The sequence below is a fragment of the Cajanus cajan genome, chromosome 11 (genome assembly GCF_000230855.2).
Source record: "Cajanus cajan strain Asha chromosome 11, NIPB_CcT2T_4, whole genome shotgun sequence".
Taxonomy (NCBI): domain Eukaryota; kingdom Viridiplantae; phylum Streptophyta; class Magnoliopsida; order Fabales; family Fabaceae; genus Cajanus; species Cajanus cajan.
The window spans coordinates 22,778,775-22,796,519 of NC_138527.1; the positions used below are offsets into that span (position 1 = coordinate 22,778,775).

General features: G+C 30.0%; 1 protein-coding gene across 1 annotated transcript; it reads left to right on the forward strand.

Annotated features, from left to right (window-relative positions):
• Positions 1-2,732: 2,732 nt before the first annotated feature.
• PHO1;H1 (EXS (ERD1/XPR1/SYG1) family protein) lies at positions 2,733-9,278 on the forward strand. The gene is made up of 14 exons (XM_020379439.3): positions 2,733-3,433; positions 3,540-3,840; positions 4,624-5,035; positions 5,156-5,204; positions 5,322-5,393; positions 5,702-5,831; positions 6,389-6,509; positions 6,604-6,853; positions 6,969-7,073; positions 7,248-7,292; positions 7,394-7,546; positions 7,826-8,104; positions 8,503-8,639; positions 8,848-9,278. The coding sequence occupies exons 1-14, from the start codon at positions 3,209-3,211 to the stop codon at positions 8,939-8,941; spliced, it is 2,373 nt and encodes a 790-aa protein (XP_020235028.1). The 5' UTR covers positions 2,733-3,208; the 3' UTR covers positions 8,942-9,278.
• Positions 9,279-17,745: the final 8,467 nt, after the last annotated feature.

Here is a 17,745-nt window from a genome sequence, read left to right on the forward strand (position 1 = left end):
AACAGATTAAATTCTCGATGTCTTTCCCCACAAAAGAAAACACAAGAAATTAATTAATCTAAGTTTATTAATCCAAGTTTACAATACTACAGTCTTAAAAACTTTTTAAGTTTAACTCAATCTTATAAAATTAACTTATTAAGTGAGTATTACTCTTTGAGAAATTACTAAGTAATCTTAAATCATATAGTAATTGTTAAATATCTCACATCGAGTATATAGATATATAAGATTTTATTAGTGTATATAAATGGAGAGCAATACTCACTTTAGAAGTTTGTTTTTTAAAGTTAATCTATATTACAATCCACTTTCTTAAGATAGTATCAAATTATCAAAACTTATATCCTAACGATTATTGATTTTTATTAGACCTACGGGACACTATCATATCACTCGCAGTTGTTCGGTCTTATAAATTAACTTCACATCTAAAATGTTTAGTTCTCGATATGAAAGAGTGTGTTGAAAATTTCACCTCAACTAATAACAAAGTCAAAATAATATATATAAGTAAAAAAGTAATCCTTAGCTTATAAGTATTGATCTTTAAACTACTTTCTTAAAAATACCAACATGATTATGATCATATGTTTATTCGAAAGGGAATACCAACACGATTTGATTAAAACATTCATATCTTATTCAGCCTAACTGCCTCTGTAATTTGGTGAAATGAACAAAAGGAAACTAGCTAGCACTGTTACTCGTAGTAGACATGCTTTGGTGACTGGCCCACGTTGTTGAAACAAAGGTCAAGATCAAAAGGCATGTAGGGTCTAATGCATGCAATTGTGTGTTAAAAAAAAAACGTTGTAGATGGTAAAACGATAATGTAAATAATGATGTAGCAAGAAAATGAACACACTCGTGGGTTGGGTAGAGGTTCTGCAGGGGCGCACCAAATCATGTTATGCTATCCTAATCAGACCATCATTTTCACGCCCTGTCATTGGCGCCACACGCCTCAACCCTCAGATTTCGTTGCTAACTTTATCTTTTATTTTCCTACGTGGAAATGCATGCATTAAATATCACTTCCTTATAATAGCACAAATATCAGTGTTTAACTTTTCCTTCTTAATTAACTTATCCATGCAAATTGATCTTATATCAAGATCATTGTTAACTACATGTATATTGGCTTAATTATTAGACTTTTCTGAGTTACTATTTTTTGTCATAGCACACAAAATTAGGCACTTTATTAGACTAGCTCCTCTATTATGAGAAACTTCTAGTGTTTTTTTTCAGAAATTAACTAGCAATATTTATTGGACACCACACATAATTCCCGATGCATATTTTAGTTGTTTATGCAAATTTAAGGCAGATAGTACGAAGTTCAGCTCACATGTCAAAGATGAGAAAGAATATTTATTATAGTTGGTAGATAATGCTTTTGAGTTGTTTGAATTTGCCTTAACTGTGAATGTTACACAGATTGTTCACCAATCAAATTGATCATCCTCAATCCAAATAAGCTAAACCAATGCATGCATGGTATATAATTATGTAAACTTAGCTAATTACAAACATGTACTTATCCTTTACATTATTAACTTTTTTGCAATGTGCTAATAACAAGATTAGAAACATTTTTCTTTCTTGTTTGCATTATGTGCAAATATCATTTGGAGCTGCACAAGAGGGCCCAACTAAAAAAAAAAAAAAGAAAAAGAAAACCTAAAAATAGGTATCTTTGAGCCACACATCTAAGGGGCGCTGTCAGTTCTCCACAATTATAATGGTGATTTTGCAATCCATGTCTAGGAAGAAAAACTGAAAAGATGGCACCTTTGTTTGTGTGTCTGAGAGAGCAAGGAGTGAAATGGGTACACTAATATTTTTGAAGCTTTTCATGGAAGGTCCCATCATGTTCACAAGAAGTTGGCTAGTTAGTGGACTTGGAACCAAGGAATAGAACACACAAGCTCCTTCACTATTGTTATTAGCAAAGTACCTGTATGTGCCAAATATATTACCACCCTTATTATATGTCATCACACTATTATATGCTGCTTATCCTAAGTACACTGGACATGCAGTATGGAGGAATTATTCCATGACAAAACCGCGTATTAAAGTGAGCCTTATCTACTATTTTCCCATGTACAAAGATTCCAACATGTAACTGTTGGATGTTGCCTAATCTATGCCCTAATAATTTAAAGAATGAAGATTTGCCACTAGAGTGTACAAATGCGTGTTGGTCATATATATAAAATAAAAATTTCACTATGATATTTCTTTCATATATGTTTTGTACATATTCTTCTTCTTGGCATGGAAATAGGGAAGCAAGAGGTGGTTATGTTCTCCTATGGTTTGTATTGTGGTACAAATTTGACTTGTCATTATTACCACTCATCAATCAAGGTCCTAGAACTGAATTGCCGAAAATTGACGAAATTGAATTTGTGATGATGCTTTTAAAGTGATGAGATTGCAAGTTCGTGAGCAATAGACTCAACTTTACAATGAAACAAAAAAAAGGGGTGCTTAATAAAGGTGGAGAGGTTGTGATGAAAAGCTTCTATATAGTTATCCTGAATTAGTGGAAATCAGGCTGGGCTAATTAGAGGGCACCTTTGTGTGCTAGCAAATAATTTAGCCAATATGTTCCTCTTTTTTAACTATTTAACAAATCTTGACTTAACTTATAGCTCACCATCACATTAAATACGATCCATGATCAAAAATCCAAAATGCCCTTGATTGTTTGTTTATTAATAACAACAACAACAACCTCTTGTGCTCAAAATGATTTTCGCTAGTGAATTATTGTGGCAAACTTTATGAAATGAAAAAGCATGGTCATCATCATCCATGCATAACCATCCCTCTATGTGTATTCTGAATAGTCCAATTTGTCCCTACTCATAACCACTTTAAATTCCCACCCTTTTCAAAATCCTCATGAAGACATGTTGGCCGAGAAGTGATCCTAACCGGTGGTGGTTTGGTTACTTTCCGGCGAACCATGCCATTGTACCCTCCAAATCCTCAAGTGGAGAAGCATAGGATCTAAGTATATTATAGAATGTGCTCAAGAGCATCAGTACCACAATATCAATCAAAAAATACCTTTTCCAACCCCATATATAATGTCATTTTGGGCTTCCATTAAACACTCACAAGGCAACAACTCACATCAACTTGAGCCTCTTCTTCCTCTTTCTAAGGCTTCAAACATCACACAAACAAGATGGTGAAGTTCTCAAAGCAGTTTGAAGGGCAACTCATTCCAGAATGGAAAGAGGCCTTTGTTGATTACTGGCAACTCAAGAAGGACCTCAAAAAAGTTCATCTCTTTAATAATACCAACAATACCCCCAACAATAGTACCACTTCTCTACCTAAGTACATATTTTCATCAATAAGAAACTACTCTCTCTTTGGCCATCAACAAAGAGAGCATGGACCAATTCAAGTAATCCATCTTTTTTTTAACACTTAACAAAGTTTGTTCATCAATATTCATGTGAATTTATTTATTTGGCTTATTCATGATGGCTAATTGCTTTGGTCTTTTCCAGGTCCATAGAAAACTTGCCTCATCATCTTTTAATGGGGACATGTATGAGACAGAACTGCTAGAGCAATTCTCTGACACTGATGCCACCAAAGAATTTTTTGCGTGTCTGGACCAGCAACTAAACAAGGTCAACAAGTTTTATAGGACTAAGGAGAAAGAGTTCATGGATAGAGGGGATTCCTTGAAAAAACAAATGGACATTCTTCTTATGCTCAAATCCACATTCAAGGAGCAGCAGAGCACAGCAGGCTCTTCCCATGGCTCCAAGGAGGATCAATCTATCTCATGCACATTCTCTAATGGTACATAACTAAACTTGTCTTTGTAATTAAGATATTTCATAATTTAATGTCCTCAATTTTGAATATTTGTGCACAAATTTATTGCATTCCAATTCTTTACTTACATCCAGCATATCGGATAATATATTGGCCTTAAAAGAGTGCAACATGTGAGCACACATGTCAGAATATATCCATTTGAATATGAATTCTTTATCATGAGAATCACCTAAATTTTATAACATGTTAAGGATAACACTTATTGTTACAAAACAGTTATAGTCAAAAAATCACACCAGCGGTGTTAGCGGTGTTTTATTTAGTCATCTCATTTTATAATTCTTAATTTTTAAATAAAGGGTTATCATTTCACTTTTAACACTATTTTCTTACAATTTGTGTATATGTTGTTCGTATTAAATAGAAACGCTGCTATTTAATACGAACACACGTGCATAAAGATAATGTGGAATGATGACCTTTTTTAAATATTGATTAAAAATTAAAAATTTATATAGAAAAAGAGATTAGACCAAAATTATAATTTGTGTTAAGTTTGATGAGAAGTCTTTTGCAACAATTATCATTTTTCTTGTTTTCCTTATTATAATCAAATGAGGAAGAATAATAAATAAAAAGCTTCTAGGCTATAATGATCAACCAAAATTAATGAGTGTAAAACACAAAGATTAATTTTATTATAAAACATTTAGTTAAACTGTTTTATATCCTTTTCACATGAAACATAATGTGAGGAACTGATTAGTAATTATGTTTATCTCAAACTCTGTTCACTGGTAACAGAGGAGGACTCTGTTAGGAGCAGAGCAACACAAGAAGAAATGCAAGACACTACTAGCACTGATGATGTGGAGAAAAATGAAGCACCATTTTCAGATTCCCCTCGTGCAGATGGACTATCCAAGTCTATGCAGATGAAAAGAGAAGAAGGGAAATTGAGAACACTTTCTGGTCGTGTTATCAATTGCCAAGGGAAGAATCTGAGGATAAACATTCCTCTGACAACACCATCTCGAACCTTCTCAGCTATAAGCTACCTTCTAAGAGAAGATTTGCTTAACCAATCTTCAAGGAAATGTGGTCCAGAAGGTGCCAACATTCACCTAAACAAAAGTAATTTGCACCATGCTGAAAAGATGATCAAAGGAGGTTTCGTTGAACTCTACAAAGGACTAGGATATCTCAAAGTTTATAGGTAAAAATATTGTCACAAATTTCTAGGGTCATATGATGACTTATTTGTTTATTAAACTTAACAAATATATAGGATTAAATATGTCAAATCTTATGTTTTCTCCACTGTGTTAACTTTCAGGAACTTGAACATGCTTGCATTTATAAAGATTCTGAAGAAGTTTGATAAGGTAAGTGAATTAGAGGCTTCAAAGTTGACTGTTAAAGATGTACTTTCAATTATATGTGTATTAGCTATTAAGTATTAACTAATAACAATAAACAAAACATTTCTTTGTGGTTTTCAGGTCACTGCAAAACAAATTCTTCCTATCTATCTCAAAGTGGTTGAGAGTTCCTATTTCAATAGCTCAGACAAGGTAAATCTTAGGCACAAATTAAAACTTCTTCCTACTAAAATATCTAGTTTCCATCAAATCAAACTTCGATGAAAGATGTGTGTGACACCATATCAAATCATGTTAAGAGTTTGGCCACCAGTTATTCTTGCACCTGAATGAATGATCACCGACAATCTCAAGTGGCCAATAATCCTATGATTCATGTGTGCACCACTAGATGACCTTGTGTCATGCAAAATAATATTTAGATATGGTTGTCTGTCACTTGCACAAGGGTTTCTTTAACTTTGTGAACCTGCTTTGCTTATTAGTCTCAGAAATGACAGGTGATGAAGTTAGCTGACGAAGTTGAGGAACTATTCATCAAAAATTTTGCTGAGGATAATAGAAGAAAGGCCATGAAGTACCTTAGACCAAGCCAGCGAAAAGAATCACATGCTGTAACTTTCTTCATTGGTGAGTTACTTTAGCCATGTATTTGGTCTTTTTTTATTGTGACTTTTTTATTTTGTCTTTTGGTTTTCAATCAATCATTTTGGTTGAGATCTTTAGGCTTGTTTGCTTTGTGACCATTAGTATCTAAAGAAACCACAATATGGAACCTTTTAGGGCACTAGGCTCACAAAAGGAATGGCAGTAACTGGTCCACTCTTTGGTGGATATGAAGTACAGGTCCCATGTTACTCTCATATTTAAACCATATATAACCTTATAAAGAATGAACTTAAAAGGCCCATCTCAACCTATAAGGAAGTATCACTGTTTTTTTTTCAATGGTGCCTATGTGGGTTTCACTACCAATATGACACCTCCCTTTAGTGCAATTATTGTACAAAACCATGATAACATCTATTTTCATTCCTTGTATGTGTAAACCTATAACTATTGATCTTGCTTGCTAGCTAAAACCATGAGAAAATAATCAAATTTGAAGTTCCATGTTCATAATAAATAATGTAGATTATATAAAAAGTTACTTCAAACATGACTGATTATCCTTTAAATAAAATCAGGACTATTTACTGGATGCTTCTTGGCACTTCTTGCGGGATATGCTATAATGGCTCATGTGACTGGTTTGTACAGACCACATCAAAATTCAGTGTACATGGAAACTACCTACCCTGTGCTTAGGTAAGTAAACCTGATTTTTATAACAAATGTTTTCATTCAAATATTCATAGTATTTGCACATCCTTATCAATAAGTTTCTGTTATGTTTTTGCAGCATGTTCAGCCTTGTGTTCCTACATTTCTTCCTTTATGGTTGCAACATTCTTGCATGGAGAAAAAATCGTATAAACTACGGCTTCATTTTTGAGCTGGCACCTACCAAAGAACTCAAGTATAGAGATATATTCTTAATTTGCACAATGGCGATGAGTGCTGTGGTTGGTGTAATGTTTCTTCATTTGACTCTACTGACAAAAGGGTATTCTTATGCCCAAGTTCAAGACATTCCCGGACTTCTTATTCTGGTATATAAAAATACCTTTGGTGTATATTTACATTCACTTTCACAATTTTTTGGCAATAGTCTATTCTATTGTCTAATACTTAGCTGAAAATTTAACATTGTTACTACACGTGCAGGGCTTCTTACTAATACTAGTATGCCCCTTCAACATTATATACCGGTCAAGCCGTTATCGTTTCCTTTGTGTGATAAGGAACATAATTTTGTCACCCCTTTACAAGGTAGTGTTTCCCACTATCATCATTGTAGCATCATGTCATCAGGCACAAAACACAGTACCACTAATTTTTCAAAAAAGCAAAAATGATAATAATAAATATTGAGAGAGAAAAAAAAAAAAAACAATTATTGTTGTGGACATAATCTCACAGGCTTCTTCTCTCTTGTCTGATTAGGTTGTCATGCTGGATTTTTTCATGGCTGATCAACTTTGTAGTCAGGTAATAAAGCTCTTTTTCTTTTACTATCAAATATCAATGAATAGCTTACTTTAGAGGAGGGGAATTAATAATTACTTAATAATTGTATCATTATTTTACAGGTTCCAATGCTAAGGAGCCTTGAGTACATGGCATGTTATTATATAACTGGTAGCTACAAAACTCAGGATTATGGATATTGCATGAGGACAAAGCACTATAGAGATCTAGCTTATGCAGTGTCATTTCTACCCTATTATTGGAGGGCTATGCAGGTAAATATTTAGTGATTTTGTCAAACACTTTAACACAATTGTTTGAAAAACATTTACACCAACACACTTTATAGATTACACTGACACCCCTATTATCCGAAAAACACATTATACCATATGAAGACTACTGTAAACGTTAAAAAAGCAGGAGTCATGAAACTTCAAGAGTGTCGGTGTAATTTGCGCTAAAATATTTTGCTTTTCCTTCCCTTGAAGCATATTATCCAATCCAATAATTAAGAAATGGATTGAACTAATGTACACCAATTGATTTTGCAGTGTGCTAGAAGATGGTTTGATGAAGGGCAAACAAGCCACCTTGTGAATCTAGGAAAATATGTATCAGCAATGTTAGCAGCAGGTGCCAAAGTGGCATATGAGAAAGATGGGAGCGTAGGGTGGCTGTGTCTTCTTGTGATCATGTCTAGTGCTGCAACTGTGTACCAATTGTACTGGGACTTTGTAAAAGATTGGGGTTTGCTTCAAATGAATTCCAAGAATCCATGGCTAAGGAATGAACTAGTGCTTCAAAGAAGAGTCATTTACTACTTGTCAATGGTACATATCAGGCCCTTTTCTCTCTCTTCATTAAGGAGCCTGTGGTGTGGACCCAAAAGCTAGCTTCACTTATCAAAATTAGACACACTAATTCTAATTATCATAGTCTAAGAAAAGAGGACAGTAACATTACAATTAGGTATTCATGATAACAAAATGCCACGAAGTGGAGAATAAACATATTCTCAAAAGAAATGCTGATAAGGCCATTATACAAATTAAAGTGAGATTCCAAATCTAGATCAAGAAAGGACAAAAAAATTAACAACAGAGGGTTATATTTCGCCTAACAATACTAAAAGCACACATTAAATTATTATTTCTTTTCAGATTTACAAAAATATATGGGCCCTCCACTTTTAGACCTTGACCATGGAAAAATTTGGCAATTTGTGCAGGGATTAAATCTCATTCTGAGGCTTGCTTGGTTGCAAACTGTCCTTCATTCAAGTTTTGAAAACGTTGATTATCGAGTAACATGCTTGTTTTTAGCATCTCTTGAAGTTATTAGACGAGGGCTATGGAACTTCTTCAGGTAAATGAGTTAACATGCATGACACACGATACAAGCATTGTTTTTTGTTTCAAGAGTTTAATTTTTATACACAGTAACCAAAATTATCATGCATAGCAAATTGTTATTGGTTAACATATTAACAATATAAAGTGCATGTTCTATTTTCTCTAATGATGTAAAGTTTACATACAAATCTATAATAATAAATAATATTTGAATGGTGCAGATTGGAGAATGAGCATCTAAATAATGCTGGCAAGTTTAGAGCAGTGAAGATAGTACCACTTCCTTTTCATGAAGTGGATGAAGAAGACTTATAATAAAGCCATTGGTGATTTATTCGAGGGTAGGGGATGCTTCCATACAAATACATTTCAAGGAGCAAATTTGTATTGTCTCTATTCAAGTTGATGTATTATTGATCAACTTGATTATTTCATTTACTTGATTTGCCGGATATCATCCTCAATTCTACACACAATTTTTCGTTAACAAGAAATAGAAAATTAATGAGAAAGTGGGGTTCCACTGTTTTCCATGTACTTTCAGATCCCTTGTTATCCCACATTATTATGTAAAATTTGCAATTAGAGAGGGAAAAGCGAAAAAGCATGCTCCTCTTCAATAAAATTGTTAAGCTCTAACATGCTTTAGGAATATATGGTCAAATTATTCCTTGAATAGACTTGGCCAATCCTCTTTTTACTAGTTTTTGGGACTAACTTAAGTAATCTTCCCTTGATAATTACGATACATCGTTGGTATAGTATAAATACTTTCATGTTATCAACCAATTAGAGATCAATAATTCTCAATTATATAACAATTCATGATTAGAACACAGTGTAAATGTATTCCACTTAAATTCTAAAGAATGCCCATGATTGAAGTGTTGAATTGTTTATTATGGCTACAAGTAGATGAAAGACAGAACAATTGGCTATTTTAACCAATTAAGTTTCAATTTCTTTTAGTGGTTCATACAAGAGGCATTGCACCAAGACAACCAAGAGACACTACCACTGTACTACAACTGCTTATGACCCAAGAGGTAATAATTAACCCTAGTACTTCCCTTGAAAGACAAACTATGAGTCTGAACCTTGTTGGTTCAATTTGGTTAGTGTGTTCCCTGTTTAATGGATCCTAAACTTGAAGAGGATAAGGGGGCTAAATCAAACAGTATAAAGATGGGAACAGATTTTTACCTCGTACATTTGGTCTGAAATAATTTTTAGGAAGAATGAGAAATACTATAATAATCCGATATAGTGGATCATTTTGTAACATAACCAAATTTTAATGTTGTCATTTTTGCTTCAGTCAAGTCATCCACAGGTATCATGAACCCACCAACACCAAAGTTATCATGCGGTTGAGGGTTGCTCCATTGTGTACCTTTTATTAAGTGGATTTTGATGTAAATCAATAAAAAGGGGATAAAGCAAATATTTGATATTCATGTAGATTGCACAATTAACTTAGGATAATAACACTTTAGTAGATGTATTAGAAATGTAATGAAATTATTTTCCATCTTTTCCTGTGCAAAAATAGACCCTTGAATCTAGTTCTAATTCATTGATGAAATAGCTTCTTCTGTGAATGTAATTTGATATCATGAATTAAACCTTTTTTTTTTTAAATTGATACCTTCTGCAGTACCCTTTTTAACTTGGTTAGGAAATTCTCTAAATTTACAATAAAGTTCAAGGTGCAAACACAACGACAAGACTCTATAAATACAAAGGTTAATTATACTTTTTTATTTCTTTAATTTGAATTGTGGGTAGTTTTAGTTTTTTAAGATTTTTAAGTTAATTAAGTCTTTTATTTTAAAAATTAATCAATTTGGTCTAATTATTATTACGGTTTTTACTTAAAACACTCAAATTTTAATTTTATACGAGATTTTCCCAAGTTAAATTGATTAAATTATTGGAAATATTTTTTCTACTCAAAATTCACAATCTAAAATATCAGGGTTTGTTTGAAATGAAAAATTGTGGAAGGAATGAACACAGATGGAAGAAAAAATACAATAAAATCATCCGTTCGTTGTTTGATGTGTACGAGGAAGGAAGGGAAATGTTTTTTTTTAGTTCTAAAATGGGCAGGATGAGGAGACAAAAGTGACTTTGTTAATGTAAAGACAATTTTTTTTGGGGTAAATAATGTGAAGACAAAATTATCCTTGTATTTCTATTTCTTTATTTTTGTTAGAAATAACTTTTTTATTTTAATATTTTTTTTCACTTATCGTTTGCTCAACCAAATAAGAGGGGGGAAACGTTTTAATCTTCTTTTATTTTCTCTGATTTTCTTTTTTTATGGTTAACAAAAATGAAAAATACATTAAAAATAATAATATAAAAAAGATAGAAAATTATATAAATTTATTTAACGTGATTTGCAAGATATTCATTATCTTAAAAGTATAAATATATATTTATGAAAATCTTTTCTTCAAATTTTGGAATGATACTTAAAAACTCTTTCTAAAAAATTTTATAGGTGAAACTTAAAAATTCCTTCCTTATAAATTTTATGGGTGAAACTTGAAAACTTTTTTCTTACAAGTTTTATGTGTAAAACTTAAAACCCCTTTCCTTACAAATTTTATGGGTGAAACTTGGCAATCCCTTCCTCATATGACTCTCTCTGCCTTACTTAAGGCGGTGGCCCTTCTACAAGTCGAATGATTCTTCTTATATGAAGAGTTTCTATGTATTGACTTAACATTCAAATCTTAAAAAAGGAAATAAATTCATATAAGAAATACAATATTTTTGTTTTGCAGTATTTCTTGTCTCCATTTCATAAGTATTGAAATGGACATATGTTAACCTTGAGTTTAATCTCTCATGATTTTACTTTTGGTCATTTAGGCTTCATACCAAAGGAGACTATATGTGCTTTATAAATCTTTTATTTCTCCCCATAATCGGACAATGCAAGACTTTTTTGTACCCAACAAACCTCTTCAAATGTCTTGTAGTAATGAACAAAAGACCATGATTTTACCTCCCCTTCAGTGGAAATCATTTTTTCCATTTGAGTATTCAATGGCCTTTTAGAGCTTAGAACATCTGCCAACTCTAGCTACTTGCACCTCCACTCACATCAGCAGGACACACTACTTGCCCTCCACACCTCCAAGAAAACTTTTGACACAAGAGATCTTACATTTGGTTTTGTCATCTTCTATTGTCAAATACTTGTCCAAGACTCTAAGCTAGTCACCTGATCAACCATCAACTCTAATATTACTTGGGAACAAAAAACTTCTCTTCTTTTCTCTTTTATGTGCAACAAGGATAAGAAATACACTAAAATAACACCAAAGAGAAACCAAATTATACAAATTTATTTATCGTAGTTCAGCCCCTTAAGCCTACGTCCACAAGAATATTCATTGTCTTAAAAGTATTACATATATTTTTGAAAATCCTCCCTTCAAGTTTTCAGGATGGAACTTGAAAACCCTTCTTCACAAGTTTTATGGGTAAAACTTGGAAACACTTATCTCACAAGTAGGGGTGTGCATGGTTTGATTTTTTAAAAAGAACATGCCAAACCATACCACACCATTTTATTGAAATGAACCATTTGAAACAAATTAATAAACCAGTTCATAACCAAACCACTTTTTTAAACAAGTTTAGATCTGGTTTAGAAACGATTTCAAAACTAAACTAATTTTGAATCAATTTTAAGAACTAGACCAATTTTAAACAGATTTTTTTAAATTTTCAACAAAGCCATGATTAATACACTCTTTAGAGACAAATTAAAAATCTTTTACTAATTATACACTTTACTCAGAGACTAATTACGTAGACAAACACACCATAAAAGCTATAAAAAATTTATTTTACTAAATAAATTAAAAGAAAAGGGTTTTACACAAATGAACTTCTAGAAGTCAACTCAAAAGTACTGAAGAATTATAATTGTCATGTGAAAAATTCATTATGAAACATAATTTGATAATTAACGCTATTAAAAAAGTAAAAACAAAAACACAATAACCGTAAACAATATTCAAATATCTTATGTGATACCGTAAATCACTAAATCATGATATATGAGAGACATAAATAAATTGTTTTTATTTATTTTTATTTTATTATTTAAAAAATGGTTCATCGATGCACCGAACCTATTTACTAATGCGGTTAAAATTCATTTTGTGTAAATAATGCAACTTGATTTTTTCAATTTGGTTATGGTTATTTTTAAATGATGCGGTTTGGTTTTAAATTTAAATCAATTCATTTAATTTTTTTTCTCACACCTTTATTAATAAGTTTTACGGTTGAAAAATTTCAAGCGTGTGGTTCAGCGGTAGGGGTTGATTCACGCTTAAGCAAGGTTAGGGGTTCGAATCTTGCCTTATGTATGCAACTGCGTTAAATCTTGGGGTCAACTATCCCACCCTTTGAGGTGTCTCCAACGTAGCGAGGAGATTAGTCACTGCTATCGGCGGTGGATACTCCAGGAATGAACAAAAAAAAAAGTTTTATGGTTGAAACTTAAAAATCATTTCGTTATAAGTGAACCTTTGAAATACACTATGAGATAAATACAAGTGAGCAAGGCAATAACAATTGCATCTACATTTAAAAAAGAAACAGGAAAAAAGAGTGATGAAAGTAGTGAAAGAAGAGGATTTAGATGATGATGAAGTAGAGGAAGAATATAATTCTAATAATAGGAGTGATGAATTTGAGAGAAAAATTTTAATCTTCACGAAGAAGATTGAACTTTAGTATTTATTTTTTTAGTTACTTAAAACTTTAACACTTTATTTCCTAAACATTTTATATTATTTGCTTCAAAAAAAAAACATTTTATATTATGTTTTGTATAAATACTACAAACTTTTATTATTAAAAATGATTAATTCATGAATTTAGTGTTATTTTTAGCTTATATATTGTTAATTATTAATATATATATATATAGAGGAGGGTTCAAACGACACTGGTGTAACTTTTACTAAGTGTTACACCGCTTAATAACTTTATATTAAATGTGAATTTTAAAAATCCAACCGTTAGATTGAAAGTTCATATCTCTTAGATCATATATACAAAATTTTATATTAATCCAAAATGATTTGATACTTCATTCTCATAAAACAAAATTGACGTAATATATTCATTTCAAAATACACTAAAATATGAACAGTTTGATTACCTTCAAGTTGTTGTTCAAATTTAACAAAATTTGATATATATGATCTAAGAGATATGAACTTTCAATCTAACGGTTAGATTTTCAAAATTCAAAATTAATATAAAGTTATTGAGTGGTGTAACACTTAGTAAAAGTTACACCGGTGTCGTTTGAACCCTCCTCATATATATATATATATATATATATATATATATATATATATATAATATTAAAATAACGGTTATCTCACTACTACAATCTCGTTATCCCACTTTTGGAAATGACTACTCCACTATCCAATATTGACTACTATAATTAACACATTATTTTTAAAGAACTTTGCATTCATATGATCCGCACATTATTTTAAAGAGCCTTGCATTCCTTGATTTCCAAAAGATCCATATGGTGACAGTAAATCGGATTTTATTAAAATTTAAAATATATATCAAGAACAGTTAAGTATTTTTAATTTCTATACTCAACATTATAAATGTTTGTTTTTATATATACAAAATTTATAATAAATAATTTTTTTAGTATATAATTATTTTTTAAATTTATAATTACTAATTTAAATTACTAGATAAAATTATTTTCAACAATAATAATTTTAGAAAATAACCAAATATTATTTAGAGATAAAATCAAATGTAGATATACATACATATTTTTCCCTGTATAATAATAATAATAATAATAAAATTAAAACTTAATTCATTATACATACTAAATTTATTAATGAAAATATTACTAATTTCTAGATCTAATCAAAAGATTTGAGAGTTTGAAATATGAAGAAGCTGGTCTAGTAGAATTCAGAGGTTTCCTTGCTTAAGTTAGGATATCATTTTCACTTCCTAATTCTTTTTTTATGGTAAAAAAAATAATTAAAAACAATGAGAAAATAAATATGATATATATATATATATATATATATATATATATATATATTGTCCTTTATTTTTTTTATATTTATTTTATCCTTTATTTTTAAAATGCTTATTTTAATACTTTTTCTTTTTAATTTTTTACTAATTCAAAAGATTTGAAAATTGGGATAATAGTTTTTTTTTAATTATATTATTTTATAATTTTTATAAGATATATTCTTCATAAACTTTCATTATATTTATATTTCTTTTGAATTCAAAACATCAGTTGTGTTTGATATTTTTCATACAATAAAATTTAATATTATAAATTTTAAATTTTGAATCAATACTAATTCAAAAGATTTGAAAATTGGGATAACAGTTTTTTTTTTACTAAAACCCTATTTTGGTCCCTTATATTAATTGTTTGTTTCAGTTTAGTCCTACTTTTATTTTTTGTTTTAATTTGGTCCCAAACTAATTATTTGGTTTCAATTTAGTCCCAAATTAATTAATTGGCTTCAATGTGGGACTTCCGTCCAAATTATTTAAACGGAGTTAACTTTTGGCCACGTGGATGCCACGTAGATGCATACATGGGTTCCACGTGGATGTTACGTGAATGACAATTTTTTTGAAAACACTTGGACCCAGAACGGCCCGTTCTGAAACCAGAACGGACCGTTCTGGTTGCACTTTTAGTGTGTCAATTTTGCAACTGAAACGGGTCGTTCCAGATGCAAAAGTTAACACACCACCAGTGTAGCAGAACGGGCCATTCTGGATTCAGAACGGGCCGTTCTGGATTCAGAACGGCCCGTTCCAAAACTGAGAATATAATATTCTTGACTTAATTGTGTTTTTGATCGCTCAAGTATTATAATTATGCAATTTTGATCTCACAATTTTTAATTGAACAATTTTAATTTCTCACAATTTTAAAAGATTATAGTTGTGTAATTTTAGTCTAGGGATGGCAATGGGGCCCCATGGGGGCGGGTAATAGTAAACTCGCCCCCGTCCCGCTGAATAAAAATTGGCCCCATACCCACTCCATATTCGCGCGGGTATCCATGAATTTCTTGAATACCCACGGATATCCACGGATATTCATGGATATTTATAAAATTTTTAAGAAATTAAAAAAATTATATTATAAATAATTTTAAGTTTATATTTTAATGTCATTGAAATATTAAAAATAAAAATTCAATGTTAATTTTGAACTTTTATTTAACGTTAATTTTGTTGAAATAATAATAAAAATTCAAGATAATCAATAACTTAAAATACATCAATCTCACAAGTAAGTTAAAGTCTCATCACAAAGCTACAATAATTCAATCTCATAATTCCAAATGAAAGTAAACAACTTAAAATACATAAATCTTATTGGTCCAATCAAAGCTAGAAAATTAATCAAATTACATCCAACATAATTTTATAACATGCTTAACACATGTCGGTAACTTCATCAACCTCACTTTTGTAAGAAAATAAGATGAGAGAGTGTAGTTTTAGGATTATGTGGTACAAGGATAATTAGGATATTTAAGAAATAATATTAAACGGGTACCCGCGGGTATGGATATCATCATACCCGCCCCCGCCCCATTTATAAGCGGGTAAAAAAATATCCGTCCTCATTATCCGCGGGTACCCAATTAGCCTATCCATTTATTATCCGTAGCGAATTTTATCCACAGATACCCGCGCGTGCGGGTATTTTTGCCATCCCTATTTTAGTCTCACAATTTTTAATTGAACAATTTTAATCTCTTAAATATCATAATTGTGCAATTTTAGTCTTTCTCATTAAAAATTTAATAATTTTAAAATTTTAATATATATATATATATATATATAATGTTTTAAAACTATATAATTGTTTGCTTATTTAAATTAACGTATATTATAATTTTTTTTAATGTATCAAATGATATATATTTATTATTACTAAATAAATAAAATTTATATATTATTAGTATTTTAATATTATTGATAAATTAATATCAATAATATTTTTACTATATTTATAAATAAACTAATAATTTGATAAATATAACTTAATATATATTAATATATTTTTACAAAAATATAAATATATAAGATCAAATATATATTTCTAGTTAATATACTTATATTTTTGTAAAAGTATATTAATATATAACTAGTTATATTTATCAAATTATTAGTTTATCTATAAATATATTAATAATATTATTGATATAATATCGAAAATTATAATATACGTTAATTTGAATAGATAAATAATTGTTTAATTTTAAAACATTATATATATATATATATTAAAATTATTAATTTTTAATTGGAGAAACTAAAATCGTAGTATTATGATATTCGATGGACTAAAATTGTTCAATTATAATTTTTTGCAACTTATTTAAAATTAGAGGAATAAAATGCTAAAAATTAATAAAATATAAAAAAATATTAATATATTTATTTTATTAGATATAACAACATAATTAAAATATAATTAATAATATATATTTTATAAAATTATTAATATTTTATATATAAAAAAAATGAAACTGGAACGGCCCGTTCTGAAACCGGAACGGGCCGTTCTGGGTCCAGGTGTTTTCAAAAAAATTGACATCCACGTATGCATCTACGTGGCATACACGTGGCCAAAAATTAATTCCGTTTAAATAATTGGGACGGAAGTCCACATTGAAACTAATTAATTATTTTGGGACTAAATTGAAACCAATTAATTAGTTTGGGACCAAATTGAAATCGAAAATAAAAATGGGACTAAATTGAAACAAATAATTAATATAAGGGACTAAAATAGGGTTTTAGCCTTTTTTTTAAATTATATTATTTTATAATTTTTATAAGATATATTTTTCATAAATTTTCATTATATTTATATTTCTTTTGAATTCAAAACATCAATTATATTTGATAATTTTCATACAACAAAATTTAATATTATAAATTTTAAATTTTGAATCAATAAAAAAAATTAACTCAAAATTATTTCATAAAATTAAAAATGATCATCATCTTAAAAAATCAAAATTTTAAAATATAAAAGA